This window comes from Natator depressus, chromosome 3 (assembly GCF_965152275.1).
Source record: "Natator depressus isolate rNatDep1 chromosome 3, rNatDep2.hap1, whole genome shotgun sequence".
Taxonomy (NCBI): domain Eukaryota; kingdom Metazoa; phylum Chordata; order Testudines; family Cheloniidae; genus Natator; species Natator depressus.
The window spans coordinates 76,800,779-76,817,836 of record NC_134236.1 but is presented as its reverse complement, the minus strand read 5'-3'; the positions used below and the strand labels follow the sequence as shown (position 1 = coordinate 76,817,836).

Here is a 17,058-nt window from a genome sequence, read left to right as displayed (position 1 = left end):
AAAGGAAACACATCTGGAACTTAGGCTATTGCTAGATTTAAAAAGAGCAAATATAATTAAGCATCAAGAATCATTTTCTTGAAGTCCAGCTTAATAGTTACAAGCAAAACAAAAGCATTTGGGGGTTAGCACAGAGGAGTCCACAAGCCTTACAGAAATAAAAGAGATAAACCTAATTGCATCTTTCTAGACATTCCCTGATCTACTTACATATCTGGGGTTTCAAATTGAGTAGTTTTTAGGTATCATCTGGTGATTTTCATACCTGGTTCACAGCTTTTTACAGCATAGCTTCAGCCCTGTTTTTGCTCTGTCTCCTCTCTCTGGAGAGCAGACAGAGGGACAAAGGGAAAGTTTTTTCCCCAATTTAAAAAGCCCTTCCTTTGGCTCTTTTGGTCAGGTGCCCACTCCCTTTCTTTTACCTATGGGCTTCCTTAACCCTTTACAGGTAAAACAAGTAGCTAACAGCTACCAAGAGGGATTTTATAGCTAACTCTCTCGCTGGGTGTCCATAAAAGGGAGCTACCCTCCCACCCCTTCATTTATCACAGTAAATCTTTCTTCTGATCAGCTTTGGTTCAAGCAGAGGCTGGGGGAAAGGCAGGAAGGTCTTTTGTGAGTCAGACAGGCTGGATACTGCACCCTGGCTCCCCAAGAACACAGAGCTGATAGGTAACAATTCCCCCCATTGATGGGATGAATCAATTATTCTCTGAATTTCCATTCTTGAGAAAACTATGTTAAAGAGCTGCTTAGCTGTGACCAAGGCAGTGTTGATTTTAGTAGGGATGGCTTCCACCCATTTGGAGAAGGGATCTACAGTATTTATTCCCTCTACTGCTAGTGGGTAAAGGGCCTCTAACAAGGTGCAGACTCACCACAGCGGCACCTCCTGCTGGTTGGTTAGGGAATTAGCTCTTTCAGAGGTGCACCTTCACAAGTGGTGTCTTGCCCACCGTTACTCTGTGAGTCTCCACCGTCCTCACAGTTGAACGCATATCACTCCCAGACCATGGCATGCACTTCTGGACATTGCCCTCTGGCTGTGCCCGCTCCGCTGGCTCTCTCCACCTTCCAGGGCACCAGCACCTTCTGGACAAACTGCAGTCTGGCTTAGCCACTCATCACTGGCAAGTGGAGGGGAAAAGGGTAGCAGGTGGCCCATCCACCACTCTGGGCCTCAAACCAGAGATGCTCTAGCAACAGCCACCTACTGCCCTCCTCCAACTCTCCTCTACTGCTTGCTTTCCTGGGCCAACTCCCTGTTGCCCCAGCACCTTCTCTGCCCCTTTGGGTCAGAGCCCCAGTCTGGCAGTCATCAGCCTAGAGCTCTCCCAGCCTCTGCTGACCTGACCCTATCTTAGGTGCTTCTCTCTAAGAGCCAGTTCTTCTCCCTTTACCCTCTAGGGAGAGACTGCACCTCTCTGCCCTACAGCCTTCTTATAGGGCTCAGCCTGGCCCTGATTGGCTGCTTTCAAACCTCCACTTGATTGGCTCCCAATAAGCCTTTCCAGGATTGGCTGGGGCTCTGTGCAGCGTCTCTGGCTTGTTTTAACTCCTTTCACACCAGAGTGGGGCAGCTGCCCCACTACACAGCCTATGTCAGTGGTTCTCAACTCTGGTCCACCACTTGTTCAGGGAAAGCCCCGGCACTCCGGGCTGGTTTGTTTACCTGCCACATCCACAGTTTCGGCCGATCGCAGCTCCCACTGGCCGCAGTTCACCGCTCCAGGCCAATGGAGGCTGCAGGAAGCAGTGCGGGCTGAGGGATGTGCTGGCTGCCCTTCCAGCAGCCCCCATTGGCCTGGAGTGGCAAACCGTGGCCAGTGGGAGCCGCGATCAGCAGGCTCTATTCTTTGGTGTCCCAATGCATTTTTTTGAACCTGACAATCAGCATTAACCATGACGCACTGCAGATAATTATCGCAACACTGATCTATATCCGCTTTCATGCCTGATCACCACCCTGTATCTTTAACCTTATTTAAAGTATCCTGTTTTCCTCCATGCCCTTGCTGATGCACAAATTAAATCAGGTCCCCCCCATACCTGGCTGGGGACTACCAGCGCCTTTGACCACCTGCATCCACTGCCCACCAGACATTTCCAACCTCCACTTCCAACCTGTATTTTCCTGTGGGATCTTTTTCTATCTTGGCTAAGGACCATTTCAATATCCCCCATCTTGAAGGGTACTTAAGTCCAAGGTATCTGTTCCTTTGTCTAAAGTTTTTCCCCTGGTAGTTACTGCCTCTATTTGTTCTACCTGGTCTGTGTCTCTAGTGTGGTTACTAGAAGCAGCAGCTTTGGCTAAGGCATCAGCTCTGTTGCTCCAGTGTGCTGCTTCTGAGTGATTTTTCTGATGCCCCTTTGTGTGAGTCACCCAGGTGTCTTCAGTTCTTTCCTTGATCAGATTTGCTATCTGTCTCCATTTGTCTGAATGAGAAATGGAGCACCCATTTGCGGCTATCATTTCTCTAGTCAACCAAAGGGGGAGACACACAGTGATTGCTCTGGCTGTCCAGTCAGAGTCAGTGTAAATAGTAACAGAAGTGTCCCGGGATTCATAAGCTAGAACAGCTCTAACTGCCTCCACCTCGGCTGCTTGGACAGAATGGAGGCGAGCTGGTCCTTGGAGCATCTCTCCATCATTTATGCAGATGTCTCTATACCTTGTTCGGGGATGATCCATAAGGTAGAAACTTGAGCCATCTGCAAACCCCTTCTGTTTAGCATCTGCAAGCCTCAGGCCTCCCTTGACTGGACATTCAAGGTGTTTTACAAGGGGGAGGAGGCAGGTACGCTCCTCTCCTTCTATAATTAGCCCAAAACGGGGCTGATGAAATGACTTGCTCTTTTTTAAACTTGATTTCTCGGTTTACTAGGGTGAGAGTCTCTTGAGCAATGCTGGGGTTAGAGATCTGGCCATCCTGTATTTTCCCCAATACGATGTACCTGAGTGAGGAATGCACCATCTGAACAATGACCTTCGACCCTCCAATAATAAATTACCAGTGAGTGAGGCTCCAGACTGACACAAGACACTCTTTTTCACAGTGGGTAAAGCCTTGCTCTGTTTGATCCAGGAGCCTGGAGGCATATGCCATGACTCTGAGCTTGTCGCATTGCCTCTGGTTAACAGTAGCTCAGATGCTTGTTTCTGAGGAGGCCAACTGAATTACAAAGAGCAGGGCAGGGTCAGGATAAGCCAGGGCAGGAGCCTTAGCCAAACCTTGTTTCAAGGTGGCCAGGGCAGTCTGTTGGTCTGCTCCCCATTCCCAAATCCTGTTTTTTTTTAGTAATTGATACAGAGGCTTGGCTTTGTCAGAGAACATTTCAACGAGCTCCCTGGAGAAATTAAAAGTTCCCAAGAGAGCTCATAGGGAGTGTGTATTAGTAGGAGCAGGTAGCTTTCCTATCATTTCTACCCTTTGTTGATTGGGAGTCCAGCCATCGTCCCCAATTCACACACCCAGGTATTTCACTTGTTGCTGTACTAACTGAGCCTTTTCTCTATTTACCTTAAATCCGGTTTCCTACACTATAGTCAACACCTCCCTGGTAATTTCCCTATTTCCAAAGTGAGGGTATGTATTAGGATGTCATCCACATCTGAAATTACGTGTGAGTGGTGGTCAGGGCGCAAATGGTTCCACATTTTAGTGACGTGGGCATGACAAATACTAGGGGAAGAATGGAAACCTTGGGGAGTCCAGCTGAAGGCATATTGTTGTCCCCTATAGGTAAAAGCAAACTTATACCAACATGAAGGATGGAGGGGTATAGCCATGAAAGCATTAGCCAAATCGATCACACAGAACCATTTTGAGTTACCACTGCTACGATTTCATTGTCTTCAGCTACTACAGGGGCTGCTTCAGGGGTGGCTGCATTTAATGCATGCAAGTCTATTGTCATTCTGTAAGTGACACCATCCACCTTAAGGACTGGCCATACTGGTGAATTGCAGATACTTTGCATAGGCACGAGCACCCCTTGTTCCAAAAGACAGTCTATAGTATTTTTAATGCCTTCCTCTGCTGCAGCTGAGAATTTATATTGCCTTTGAGCAGGGGGATCTTTTCCCTCAATCAAAGCTTCAGCATCTATTTTTCCACACTCAACTTTATTTTTAGTTCATCCCCTGGGAAATTCTTTTACCCGTGCATCATTAATGGAGGTTAGGGTGGCTGTGGGTGCCTTTTTAGCAGCACAACAATGCACAGCAGAGATTTCTGCACCCCCCCCCCCGCCCTTCTAACCTCCATAACTCACCATTAGCTAGATCCACAGTTAGCTGAAATGTTCAGAGGAAAGGAACACCTAGGATTCCCTTCTCATTTCCCTCATGAGCACAGCATTCTACTTTCCCCTGTAGTCTGTCAATTTGCAAGGGAACATCCTGCCAGATCAAAGCTTCTTGGATTTCTCCCCCATACCCGCTGAGCTGAACCTGTTTAGCAGTGGGTCTCCTTCCGGAGATCCACCGAGGACTTAGAACGTTTACTGATGCTCCAGTGTCCACTAGCAATTGGGCTAATATCCCTGGGTTCCCCACTGTAGCCCTCACAGTAGGTCTCCCCAATACGTTGCACTGAAGATCAGCCAACTCCCTCGAGAGCCTCCACTCAAAAGAGGGAGCAGGGATCTGGTTTTGACAGGTAGTGGGCATGGGGGACGCAGTCCGTACCAGGGCAGTGGGCTGAGGGGGGGGCTCCCTTCATTAACTCTGTTCTCCTCATGACCCAAGACAAAGCATTAATCAGGATGCTGAGTGCTGATGATCATATATTCCCATATCCTCCCCCAAGTTCACCAGCTCCTTCCAAATCACGTTCCTAAGGGTCTCCTTGGGTCAGCACTGCCCAGGGTTGTAGGAGGTATGGGATTATAATTGGGAGGGCGACTGGCAGAGTGAGGACCATTATTCACAAATGTGATAGCCTGTATGGACTCTGAGGTAGTCTTTTTGCTGATTTGTCTCTCTCCTCTTGCATATTTCTAAGTAGGGTCACCATTTTCAGCTTTTCTGGTATAAATTCACACCCGGCTGTCTCACAGTTCAAATGCTGGTGTAACTGCTTTTCTCCATCTCCAGTTCCTGCCTTCCCTTTACCATTTCAGCCATGTCCAGATGTGCATAAAATAATGCTCATGCAGCAGCGGCATCCTTTGCGCTACCCCATGGCATAATGGTTGTGCAATATTAGTCAGACTCACTTCAACCAAGGGATTCTCACCCTTAAAACACCCCCTTTCTCAGGGGCATTCCCCCTTCTTCATTACCCATCTCTCTAACCTATTGCTTTTCTTCTGTCTCAAGAGAACAGCCAAGGGTTTTTTTTCAGCCATCTCTATTTCCCTTATCTCATTATTGGTCTCTACCAAAAGCCCTTTCACGCAGTCACAGTATTGTTATAAAATCTTTACTTTTAAAGTAAAAGTAACTCTTAACTCCTTATTGCACAGTCCCACAGTTATTCTAAGCACAATTCTTAACTTAAACATTACAGGTCGTTACCAAATATTCTATGAGAGAGGGACCTCGCTAAAGAAGCTTAGTCTGAAAAAGAAAGAGAGAGTTTGCTCAGGTCTGTGCCTCAGTTTTCCCTCTCCGGAGCAACTACTTAACAAGTGCCACATGATTAGGGTCACATGCTGCCCGTATTCCTCCAGCAATTTGTTACCAGATTTGCCCATTTCTTTGGGGTATGCTCATTTATTAGGAAAAAGAACAAGGAGTACTTGTGGCACCTTAGAGACTAACAAATTTATTTGAGCATAAGCTTTCGTGGGCTAAAACCCACTTCATCGGATGCATGCAGTGGAAGATACAGTAGGAAGATATATATATACACAGGGAACATGAAAAAATGGGTGTTGCCATACCAGCTATAACGAAAGTAATCAGTTAAGATGAGCTATTATCAGCAGGAGAAAAAAAACCTTTTGTAGTGATAATCAGAATGGCCCATTTCCAACAGTTGACAAGGTGTGAGTAAGGGGGGAAAATAAGCATGGGGAAATAGCTTTACTTTGTGTAATGACCCATCCACTCCCAGTCTTTATTCAAGCTTAATTTAATGGTGTCCAGTCTGCAGATTAATTCCAATTCAGCAGTTTCTTGTTGGAGTCTGTTTTTGAAGTTTTTTGGTGTAGTATTGTGACTTTTAGGTCTGTAATCAAGTGACCAAGGAGATTGAAGTGTTCTCCGACTGGTTTTTGAATGTTATAATTCTTGACGTCTGATTTGTGTCCATTTATTCTTTTATGTAGAGACTGCCCAGTTTGGCCAATGTACATGGCAGAGGGGCATTGCTGGCACATGATGGCATATATCACATTAGTAGATGTGCAGGTGAACGAGCCTCTGAAAGTGTGGCTGATGTGATTAGGCCCTATGATGGTGTCCCCTGAATAGATATGTGGACAGAATTGGCAATGGGCTTTCCTGCAAGGATAGGTTCCTGGGTTAGTGTTTTTGCTGTGTGGTGTGTGGTTGCTGGTGAGTATTTGCTTCAGGTTGGGGAGCTGTCTGTAAGCAAGGACTGGCCTGTCAAAAGGGTTTTTTTTCTCCTGCTGATAATAAGTCACCTTAACTGATTACTATCATTATAGCTGGTATGGCAACACCCATTTTTTCATGTTCTCTGTGTGTATATATATCTTCCTACTGTATTTTCCACTGCATGCATCCGATGAAGTGGGTTTTAGCCCACGAAAGCTTATGCTCAAATAAATGTGTTAGTCTCTAAGGTGCCACAAGTACTCCTCGTTCTTTTTGCTGATACAGACTAACACGGCTAGCACTCTGAAACCTGTCATTTATTAGGGTTACTCTTCTGGGGTTGTGGGGGGATGGAGTTCTGTAATTCTATCAATATACTGCTTGTGTCACTTGTGTTCTCATATGCAGCTCTACTTCTCCCTTCTGCAAGTTCCCTCCCAATGGAGCTATCCTGCAGGGCCTAGGTTCCCCAGGGCTGGCTTTTTCCAGCCCCAGAATCAGATGAACATACACACACACACATTAACAGAGCGTGTCTGAGAGGACCGGGTTAATCAGCACTCCCAAGCTGACCCCTTATATGTCCTGGACTTAGCAGGCTCGGTCAAACAGCACTTCCAGGCTGTCACCCTCATATGCCATGGGCACTGCACTCGAATAGAGTATGCCTGAGCAGGCTGGGTCGAGCAACACTTTCAATCTCCCACCCTCATATGCCCCAGGTTCATCACATCCCTATTCCCACTTTCACATTACAATTGTTCTGGTAGTAACCCACTTGATGAGAAAACCCCACAGGATTTTTGGGCACTGCAGGGATCTTTAGCTTAGGTACAAGGAGTATTGCTAGAGAGAGAGCGAGAGAGTTAGGTTCTCACCACTCCGTAAAGCTTGAATTGATCGGGGGTCCCAGGTGGTGGTGGTAGCTGAGGGTCCGGAGTGCTGGAGACAGGCACAGCCCCCAGCACAATCAATCAGGAGAAGATGAAGTCCCAATGGAACTGATGCAGATTTTAGATCCAGGCATCAGAGCACTTACTTGAGCATGGGTTTTGTAGGGAAAGAGCAATGGTTCAAGGGGGAACACTAGATTTCTTTATGGGTAAACTGATGGCTCAAGGGAGTATACCAAAGTTGTTTTGTTCAGGCTAGACAACAGGAACTGATCATACCTGGCTATGGGCAGTGTTCCTTCCAGGGAGCTCACAATGCAATTAGGCAGCTTCAATATTTTGGATACCAATAAATAATTATTAGAATTGCTCTGATAACTACTGAGCTAGGTGTGTGCAGGTGTGGGTTCATTAACATCTGAAGCAGAGATTCCACATCATGCAGTGCTTCCCTGCTTTTCTGGTCCCAGAGTTCATTGCGGTTCTTGCCTTGGAATCTCTGTTCTCCATTCTGTATGCTAATGGAGATGCCTCCCTGTCCCATCTTTGATGCAAATGAGGTGAAGGGAGTTTCCTTAATCCTGTCACCCTTGTCCAGAGGCATTTAGGTGTGTCTTTTCATTGCTTTTTGTAAGTCTTTCTTCTGACCCTCTTTGGTTCAAGCAGAGTCTGTGGCGGGGTGGGGGGAGGTCTTTCATGTGTCAGACAGGCTGGGTACTGATCTCTGGTTCCCCAAGAACACAGAGAGCTGACAGGTAACATGACCCAAAGAGTTAAAAAGCTAAAGACTATCATTGACAGAGTACAAGAAAATATGAAGAAAATAGAATGAAGCATGTGCTGTATATCTTGAGTGTTTTGAAGGACAGGTGGAGGGTGATATCTTAGTAATATTAAAATATATGAACTTGGGTTGTTTTACAGTAGTTTGTTGAAAGAGGAGAGTATGAATGCTGGTGAACATTCAATGGTGGTCTGTACTAAGCATGCCAGTAAATGGTGCTTGGGAGAAAAGGTCCCAAGAAAACACTAAATTGCCCGCCCACTTCCTGGATCCCAATAAGGCTACTCTGCTGTATCCACTGACTCTCTTGACGCCTTTGAGGAGCAGTGGGAGCTGTCCAAGGTCCTCTGCTCGGTGTCCCTGTCTGGTTCCCTTCGTTTGACCCTTTGACCGCACTCCTGTCCCTGTTGTTCATTAGTTGTCCCCCCGTAATTACTTGGTTTTCCAGGTCCTATGGACCCCCCCCTTACGCTGGGGTGGGATCCTTTAGCAGTGGGTGGGCTTTGCCAGGTCCTGTGGACCCCCCTCTTAGGCTGGGGGAGGATCATAAGCAGTGGATCCCAATAAGGCTACTCTACTGTACCCAACTGGCCTGGGTCTATCACATTATATAGAGCTTTTCATTAGTAGATCTCAGTGGTTCCCCTCAGCTCCTGCTTCTCATTGGCTGGAGTGGTAAGAACTTCCCCTCACTGTTTCAATCTACTATAAGCACTGAATATATGAAATTGTTGGGCAGCAGGTTTAAAACAAAATATTTAAATTCTACACTGACTTGCTCTGATTTGCAACTATTCCAAGATTTTTCATACTGTCAATCATCCCTTTTTTATGTCAGATTCTAGAAATGCCTTTGCAGCTTCTAGTGAAAAAGACTGTTATTTTGACCATATTTTTGTGTGAACGCAGCTTAGTTGTTTTACAACATGGAATAATGAAAGCAAATTTAAATAAAAATGAGTAACTAGGACACTGTATTTGTGTACGGAGAATGGGCTAAATTCCAATCTCAATTCCATGGTCTAAATCCAGAGTAATTCCAAAGTTATAAGCATCTTATCAAGAGGTAAGATAGAATTAGTCCCAATTTGCACTAATGTAACTGATACCAGTGATATCAGGATCTGATTCTGTGACCCAATAAATTAGATTAGTACAGCTAGATCTACCCAAATTAGGGCAAATCAGTGCCAGCTGCATTATAAATGTGGAGCATTTCAAACAATCCTTGGCATATAACCCATATCATCTCATATCCAGATTACTCAAACAGCCTGTTATTTCTGTCTCCAGCATTGTGATTGTGAGACCACAATTAATAGTAATCATGGAGAAAACAACTGCCATAATTTTTTGTTATATGTCATATTCTGTCAGATTCCAGTGAAAAAGAGCTCGGTTCATTACACAACTTGAAAAATGAAAGAATGGGTTTTATAGCCATAGGCATGACTGAAAAGGGTAGCAGTCAGCTGAAACATGAATCTTCATTGCTCTGAAGTAAAATAAACAATATACTGTTTATGGGATGGATCAGTGTTCTGAGGAGGTACAGAGAAGCCACTTTCTAGATGGCTGGCTTGGGTGTTCAGCTCAAATGCTCAGGGTCAAACTGATTGCCAGTTTTTCCCCAACGTCTGAGTGGGGTGGATCTTGAGAAATTTTCTCCTTCCTCTGCAGCATGGGACTGGTTTGCCTGCTAGGATCATCTCACCAACCAATTCCCTGCCATTGCAGGGGCCTCTAACATTGGTGGCACCTCAGTCTCTTCTGTTCTCTCCCAGTGGCACACAACAGATTAGATTCCTGAGGATTTGAAATGCTGACGTCACTGGGCTCAATATAAGGGTATCTGGATGAAATTTAACGGTATCTGATATGCAGGTGATCAAGCTACATGATCTCGTGGTACTTTGTGGCCTTAAACTCTACAAAACTATGACTCTATGAAGGCTTAAGATACTTTTATATCTAATTCACATAAAATGTAAAGAGGATTTACCTCTCTGTATACTTTCCTGGACCTATCACTATAGTGTATGATTGTCTAGTATAGAAAAGTTGTTACTACGTGGTTAACCACAGTTTCAAATTATTTATCGTTAAGTTTGGACAAGAGCATTTCAGCTCATTTAGTCCATCCACCTGTATTATTGGGTGATAGTGGGAGGCAGTGTTAGTAATCTTAGGTTTTTATAGCATCTACACTATTACATTCCATGAACTCACATATCAGGTTATTCCATTGTCTACTTAACCTCAAGGTTTCAATATGATCGATACTTCATCTGGTAGTTGTTTAACTCAGCCTGTGAAGATCCATAGTAACTCACTTGACTTTAGTAGAATTACTTTAGATTTGCCCCAGTGCAACTGAAAGCAGAATTTTGTGCTCAGTTTGCAGAGACTACTGTTAAAATCATACATATATGTGGCTTTATATATTTGTTTACTGGCAAAATTCTGCTGTTATATGTAGTCATGTAAATCAGGAATAACTCCATTGAGAGGATAATCTGGTCCTTTATTTGTAATAATTGTAGTTTACTGAATATACAATATCTACATGACATTTTCCTTGTGAAATGGCATGTCAGAGATACTAGTTTTCAGATAAAGAATGTTTATTGCATAAAGTAGTTGTGTTTCCTCTGCAGTTTTCCAGTTTTCCAGCACATTTCCTAGGTTTGGAAATCAAATATTTTAATTACTTGCTGTTTTTGCAAGGCATGCAGAGAGCTCTGAGACTGCCCCATTGCCTTCATCACCTTCCCATTCTAGCCAGTTGCCCTAAAGCACTACTCTACAGCCACTAGTGGGAAATACAGCCTCCTTCGATGCCATCATTAGTTCTCCTTGATAAGTCAGTTGGTAAAGGGTAAGGAAACCAGAGGTTCCCTTTTCCTGACTTACAGCAAAGATATCACCTCTGTAACACAGCTGAACCCAACTAGAAATGGGAACTCTAAGGAATTATACCAAACCCAGCTTTTTTAATTGACAAAACGATGGACTGTTTCCTCAGATGCAGTGTGGCTGCTTTGCACTGCACTACCTGCATTTTGTGAATGCACACACTTTTTGACCAGCACAGTGAGAATCATGTCAGTGCAAGGGTGATTCTGTTGTGTGATTCTAATGACAGAGCCACCATAGAGGTTTGTACACCATACACTCTCCCTGCAACATACACAACAGGGAACGGAGGGTAGATTGGTTGGGATGTAATTGTGCCAAACTGACCCTTAGCTATGTTTACATCCCCTTGTGACTGTGACAAGCCAGTATATATTACAGTACTTCTCAGGCTTCTCTAATGAAGCACATAGAAATTCTTAAAGTATAGACCTTTGCAGACAGGCCTGAATATCTATATCCTAACAAAGATGTGCAGGCTAAATACCTTGTGGATGTTATCACAGGAGCAAACATTTGAAATCCAGGTATAAAGTCAATACTCAGAACTTCAAATACCAAAATGATACATGAATGCAGATAGCATAATCATAGTCAGCAAATCATAACTTTTCTATTGACACCTTACTTGACACACTTTGTGTAAGATTTGTTGCAATTATATAACAGTGGTGGCAACAAAGATCTACATGATCATATTTTAATAGTGGTAACCAAAGCATAATGACTCATAACTGCAGTTGTGGACTGTTCAGAGAACGGCTTGAATAAACTGCAGATTCAAAGTGCTTTTTCCTCCTGTTTGTAGCATTATATGACTTTTAAAAAGTAGCTTTCACTTTTGGCAATGGATATTTTATTTATTACTTTAGGGACATATATATAAACTTCCTAATTCATTTTATTTTTCCATTATATTGTTCTGTTACCTGTTTGTGCAGGTACTTGGCTCTTGTACAACCATTTCGCCTCACTAGCCTGAGAACAAGATCCAAGGCTATTCGAGTTAATATATGCCTGTGGGCAGCTTCACTGATCCTGGTGTTTCCTGTGTGGGTCTACTCAAAAGTAATCAAATTCAAAGATGGCTTGGAGAGTTGTGCTTTCGATCTAACGTCACCTGATGATGTACTTTGGTAAGGTTCTAAAACTACAAGTGCCAGGCCCTCAGTTGGTGAAAGAGTCGCTCCACTGACTTCAGTTCTGATTCACACCAGCTGAGGTCCAGGCCCATTTTGTCTGCAGCATTCCTTTCAGTGACGTGAGGGAACAGAAGAATGAGCCGAACTTTGGTCTCCTGCTTGGCAGTTCAGAGTGCTATCTCCACTAAAGTAGTCCTAGATATTATTACGAATATTGATGGCCTCACCACAACTGAATGCAATGGAGCTACACTGGTGTGCAGCAGCTGAGGATATGGCCTGGAGTGCTGAGTCTCTGGCTGGAATGAGGTACCTTCTCTTCCATATAGAGATCTCTCAGTGCACTGTCTGTCCAGGCAGGCTATGCTTGTTTGAGGCTATGGCCCATGAAAAAATTAACCTACATTCTCCAAAACACACACATGGCCCTCCAGCATCAGGCCCTGCCCAGATTTCTGCCTTATTTATAGAATTGTCATTTGGGAAGAAAAATAAATGAAGGTTGGGATTTTCAGATGTGCTTGGCATTCATAATAATGCTAGGAACTAATGATACAAGAAATCAATGGAAATTTTACCATTGACTTCAATGACAGCCGAGTTAGGTCAACCCTGAGCACTTTCGAAAATGTTGATACTCTACTGAGTTCATATTTGTATGTTTCATGTTCTTTCAGAATGATACCCAGAGTACATGAGCCACTAACTGTACACTACATATCTTGTCCTATAATTAAATCACAGCCAAAATGTTCAAAAGAGGCCTCTGATTTTGTGTGCCTCAGTTTTTGAGGGCCTAGCTTGAGTGTTTTGGGAGTTTATTCTCAGAAGTGCTGAACACTCACAGCTCCTCTTGACTTCAGTTGAGGTTCCAAAAGTGAGGTCCTAGGACACCCAAAATCAGAGGCCACTTTCTGAAAAATGTTGTATATAATTTTTTCCATTTCTGAGGTTATTTATATGCATTATGTAAACACGTTGTCTGTTCTCTCTGCATTTTGTTTTCCAGGTACACGCTTTATCTGACTATAACAACTTTCTTTTTTCCATTACCGCTGATATTCATTTGCTATATATTGATTTTATGTTACACATGGGAGATGTATCAGCAAAACAAGAAAGCAGGATGGTAAAGTATTTTATATTTCAGATATGCTACTAGGGGTGGGAAGAACTTGTTCGTAGGGGGCCGAGTCCTGAAAGGCGCTGTATACCCTTCACTCCCATGATGTCAGTAGTAGCTGAGGGTATTCAGCACCTCAGACCAGACACACAGCACCTTGTAGTCTCAGGCCCATAATTAGGTTTGGTTTGGTGGGCAAAAACCTTCTCAGATACGAATGCTGTCTCATGAAGCTATGTGACAGAATTATTAATAGAAACTCTTTTAAAACATAATGAATTAAGGCTTATACATGTACATTGAGTTTAAACCCCTAAAGGCATGGGATCATTTTGTCTAACCTCCTTTATAACACAGGCCATTATATTTCACCAGTTATATCTGTACTGAGCTTTGTCCCCTGCTATTCCAGCACTGAGCTGTGTCAGTATTTCCATTGCAAACCCCTATTTCAGGGGCTTATAACATAATCCGAAAGAAATAGGTTCCTGGCTGCAATTGTGCATACAGTTTTTTATCTCAAAAAAGAATTATTTCTCCAAAATGTGATAGGAAATTGGTGTGGTTTTGTCTTTTGGTTGAAGCAGTTTTTTTAAAAATGAAATGATTTCAGGTGCTGACTGAGTTAGAACTCCTGATAGCGAGGACCAAATTCTTGATTAGAGTTAGTTGAAAATTGGGGTGGAGGTGGGGGTGGAGGAACAGGAAGTTCAGAAATGAAAATTAAAAACTAAAATTTTCCATTGAAAATTTCAATTTTTGGCAGAAATTCAAATATTAAAAAAAATGTTAGTCAAAACCTGAAATATTTTGGCCAAAACATTTCCATTTGGAAATGCTGTGGGTGCCTTATGGGAGTAGTAGCTCAGGTTTCTCAAGCTACCATTCTCCTTTATGGGCCAGGCAACCTGGTCAAACTACATCTCCCAAAATGCACCATGATCTTCTCTCTTAGAGAGAAGAGGTGGTGTATCATGAGAATCCTTGTTCATGATTGTGAGGGAAAAATAACAGGACATAAACTCAAGTCAAGGCCCTGACTTTGGTCAAGCTTGCCTGCAGGCCATAAACTGAGATCCTGCTTGCTTATGTGTATCAAGGGGTAGGAGAAGTCACAGTGGAAAGTCCCCAAAAGGAACAATGGTTTTCTGTGCATAAGGGGCATGAAGGGGCAGGATGGAAAAGTCCCCAGGCAGAACAAATTTGCAATAGTCACGCTTATGAAATATATAACCATAACAGTTGTGTTAGAAAGGTCGCTGACTGCAAAAGAACAGACAGTGACTAACAGGAGGGGCCTAGTTGGGGAGACACTTGTTTTTGCTTTTGACAATGTTAATTTTGCAATGTATTCCAAATAAGGTAATTAATACGGAAGTATGTGTAATTTGTCTGTGGTTTTAAGCTTTAAAAAGCTGTGTGTGCTTTGCATTGGAGGGCAGCTACTGAGAGCCACTACCACCCCCTTTTCCCCCGCGCTTGTAATCAATAAAGGAGCCTCAGGCTTGTTCTGATCCAAACACAACGCGTGGTTAATTTTTCCACTACATGATGAAGGATGGAAGATGTAGTCTGGCCAAGGAGCCAGCCCATAGAAGAGAAGGGGGACAGGAGACCACCAAACTACAATATCCATGAGGCTTTGCAGCAGCATTGCCAAATCAAAATATTTTGGTTTTCGGACAAAATATTACAGATTTGGGGCATTCCGTTTTTCAAATTTTCCACAGGAAGCAGATGCTTTTAATGAAAAATTTGTTTAGTCAAAAACACAATTGTACATTTAAAAAGAGCAATGTCAATAGAAAATCTTCAACCAGCCCTAGTCATATCTCTCCTCAAGATCCCTTGTATACATGGCATACATGGCAGGCACCACCATCTATTGCAGAGGATTCTTCTTCCGTATTCTTCTCCACTCCATTTGTGGTGTCTTGCATTCCAGCGGCTGCAGAGAGGGAATAGTGTGTATAGGTTCTTCAAAAATAGCCAACCCTTGCATAGTAGAGAGAAGTTTCCTTGCATCATTCCTATCAACCTCTTTAGGACCACATAAGGGCCAGCCATGATCTTGTGCCCTGTATTTGTGCCCCAGTTCAAACAATGCAGTCAGAAGTAATTGTGGGCCCCAATCTGCACAGTTCCAATGCTGAAGGGGCAGATATTTGTTCACAATATTCTAAATGATAGCAAATTGCCATCAATCAGGCCTATTAAAAAAAATCCTTTCAGTGCCACCTATACTAATGAACCCATAAGACCATATTGAGCCCTGACTGAAGCAGACACAATTCCCAGGAACTTCATTTTTATTTCAGTTGTGTTGTGTCTGCTTCTGTCAGGACTAAATTTTGCCCAAAATACACTGTCTTCACTGATCTGTGCTTTCCTTTATATTATCTTCATTTAACAGTTACCAATCTTCACATTTGTGTTGCAATTACAATACCAGTATCCCAAGACGAAGGGTCATGAGACTGACCAAGATGGTGCTGGTGCTGGTCGGTGTATTTGTTGTAAGTGCTGCCCCATACCATGTGATACAGCTCGTGAATCTTCAGATTTCTCAGCCATCACTGGCATTCTATGTGAGCTATTACTTCTCCATCTGCCTCAGCTACGCCAGCAGCGGCATTAACCCTTTCCTTTACATACTACTTAGCGGGAACTTTCGGAAGCGTCTGCCTCGGTGCACCAATGTCAAGCTCAAGATGACAGAACGTGAAGTTAACAATATTGAAAACACACTGAGGTCAAGCTTTTAAAAGGAGGGGCTATTCAATGAGAGAGATGTATTACATATAGGTCTATTTTTATGGTTAAACTGACTTGGCCTCATTCCCTTCTCACTTATACTACTGTAACTCAGGAGTGACTTCATCATCGTCAATGGACTTACATCAGTGTAAAGCTAGGGGGAGAGAAGAATCAGGCCCACTATTTGGAAATTAGGGTACGTGGTGGAAGGATGCTGTTCAAAAGTATTCTTTGTTATTGTCCAGTTGTCTCCTTAATGGTGAATACTACAAGCATAAAGACCAAAGTGAGCTTCTAAAAATGTGCAGTTCACTGGCAGTTACAGGATAAAAGGACTGTCTGTGGCTGGTATGTTCAGACAAGTATTCAAGAACTGACATTGCTATTACCGACTAACCCATCATGTCCATGACATTGTGTGCGATGTCATGCACGTGATGGGTCAGTTACTTATAACAAGCCAAAAAGTACTAACTTCCAACCCGTCTGAAAGCAGCACTAGCAGCTATTGATTTTCGACAATCATCTCCCCTTGGGTGCCCACTCCTGCAGCTATTAAGAGACAGGGGAGAGACAAAGCAGAAGGAACTTGGAGAGGAAGGAGGGTAATGCTTTCAAATTCAGCTTTGTACATGTGCTTACAAATGATGAAATAAGTGCACTAATATTTATATTAAATGTACATCTGAAAATAATAAACATATGTTTTGACAAAGAGCTGTGTGTTTCCGGGATCATTGTTTCTTGTTTTCAAAACCACCACTTCCAAGGTGGCCTTAAGAAGAGTACTCACTCCCTTAAGAGCTAAAATCTGCTCCTGCTAGAGTCAATGACAAAAAATCCATTCACTTCAATAGGGGAAGAACTGGGCCTGACATTTCCAAATGTTGCCAGCATCTTAGCTGTTTGATTTCTTTAAGATCACCATAATGTAG

At 43.4% G+C, this 17,058-nt stretch overlaps 1 protein-coding gene across 2 annotated transcripts in view; it reads left to right on the top strand.

Annotated features, from left to right (window-relative positions):
* MCHR2 (melanin concentrating hormone receptor 2) overlaps positions 1 to 16,716 on the top strand; it is a 77,096-nt gene extending 60,380 nt beyond the window's left edge. For both annotated transcript variants that reach the window (XM_074946884.1, XM_074946883.1), the window contains 3 exons: positions 12,043 to 12,237; positions 13,253 to 13,372; positions 15,780 to 16,716. In XM_074946884.1, the coding sequence (XP_074802985.1) occupies positions 12,043 to 12,237; positions 13,253 to 13,372; positions 15,780 to 16,131 (667 nt within the window). In that variant the 3' untranslated portion in view covers positions 16,132 to 16,716. The remainder of the gene's footprint in view (positions 1 to 12,042; positions 12,238 to 13,252; positions 13,373 to 15,779) is intronic.
* Positions 16,717 to 17,058: the final 342 nt, after the last annotated feature.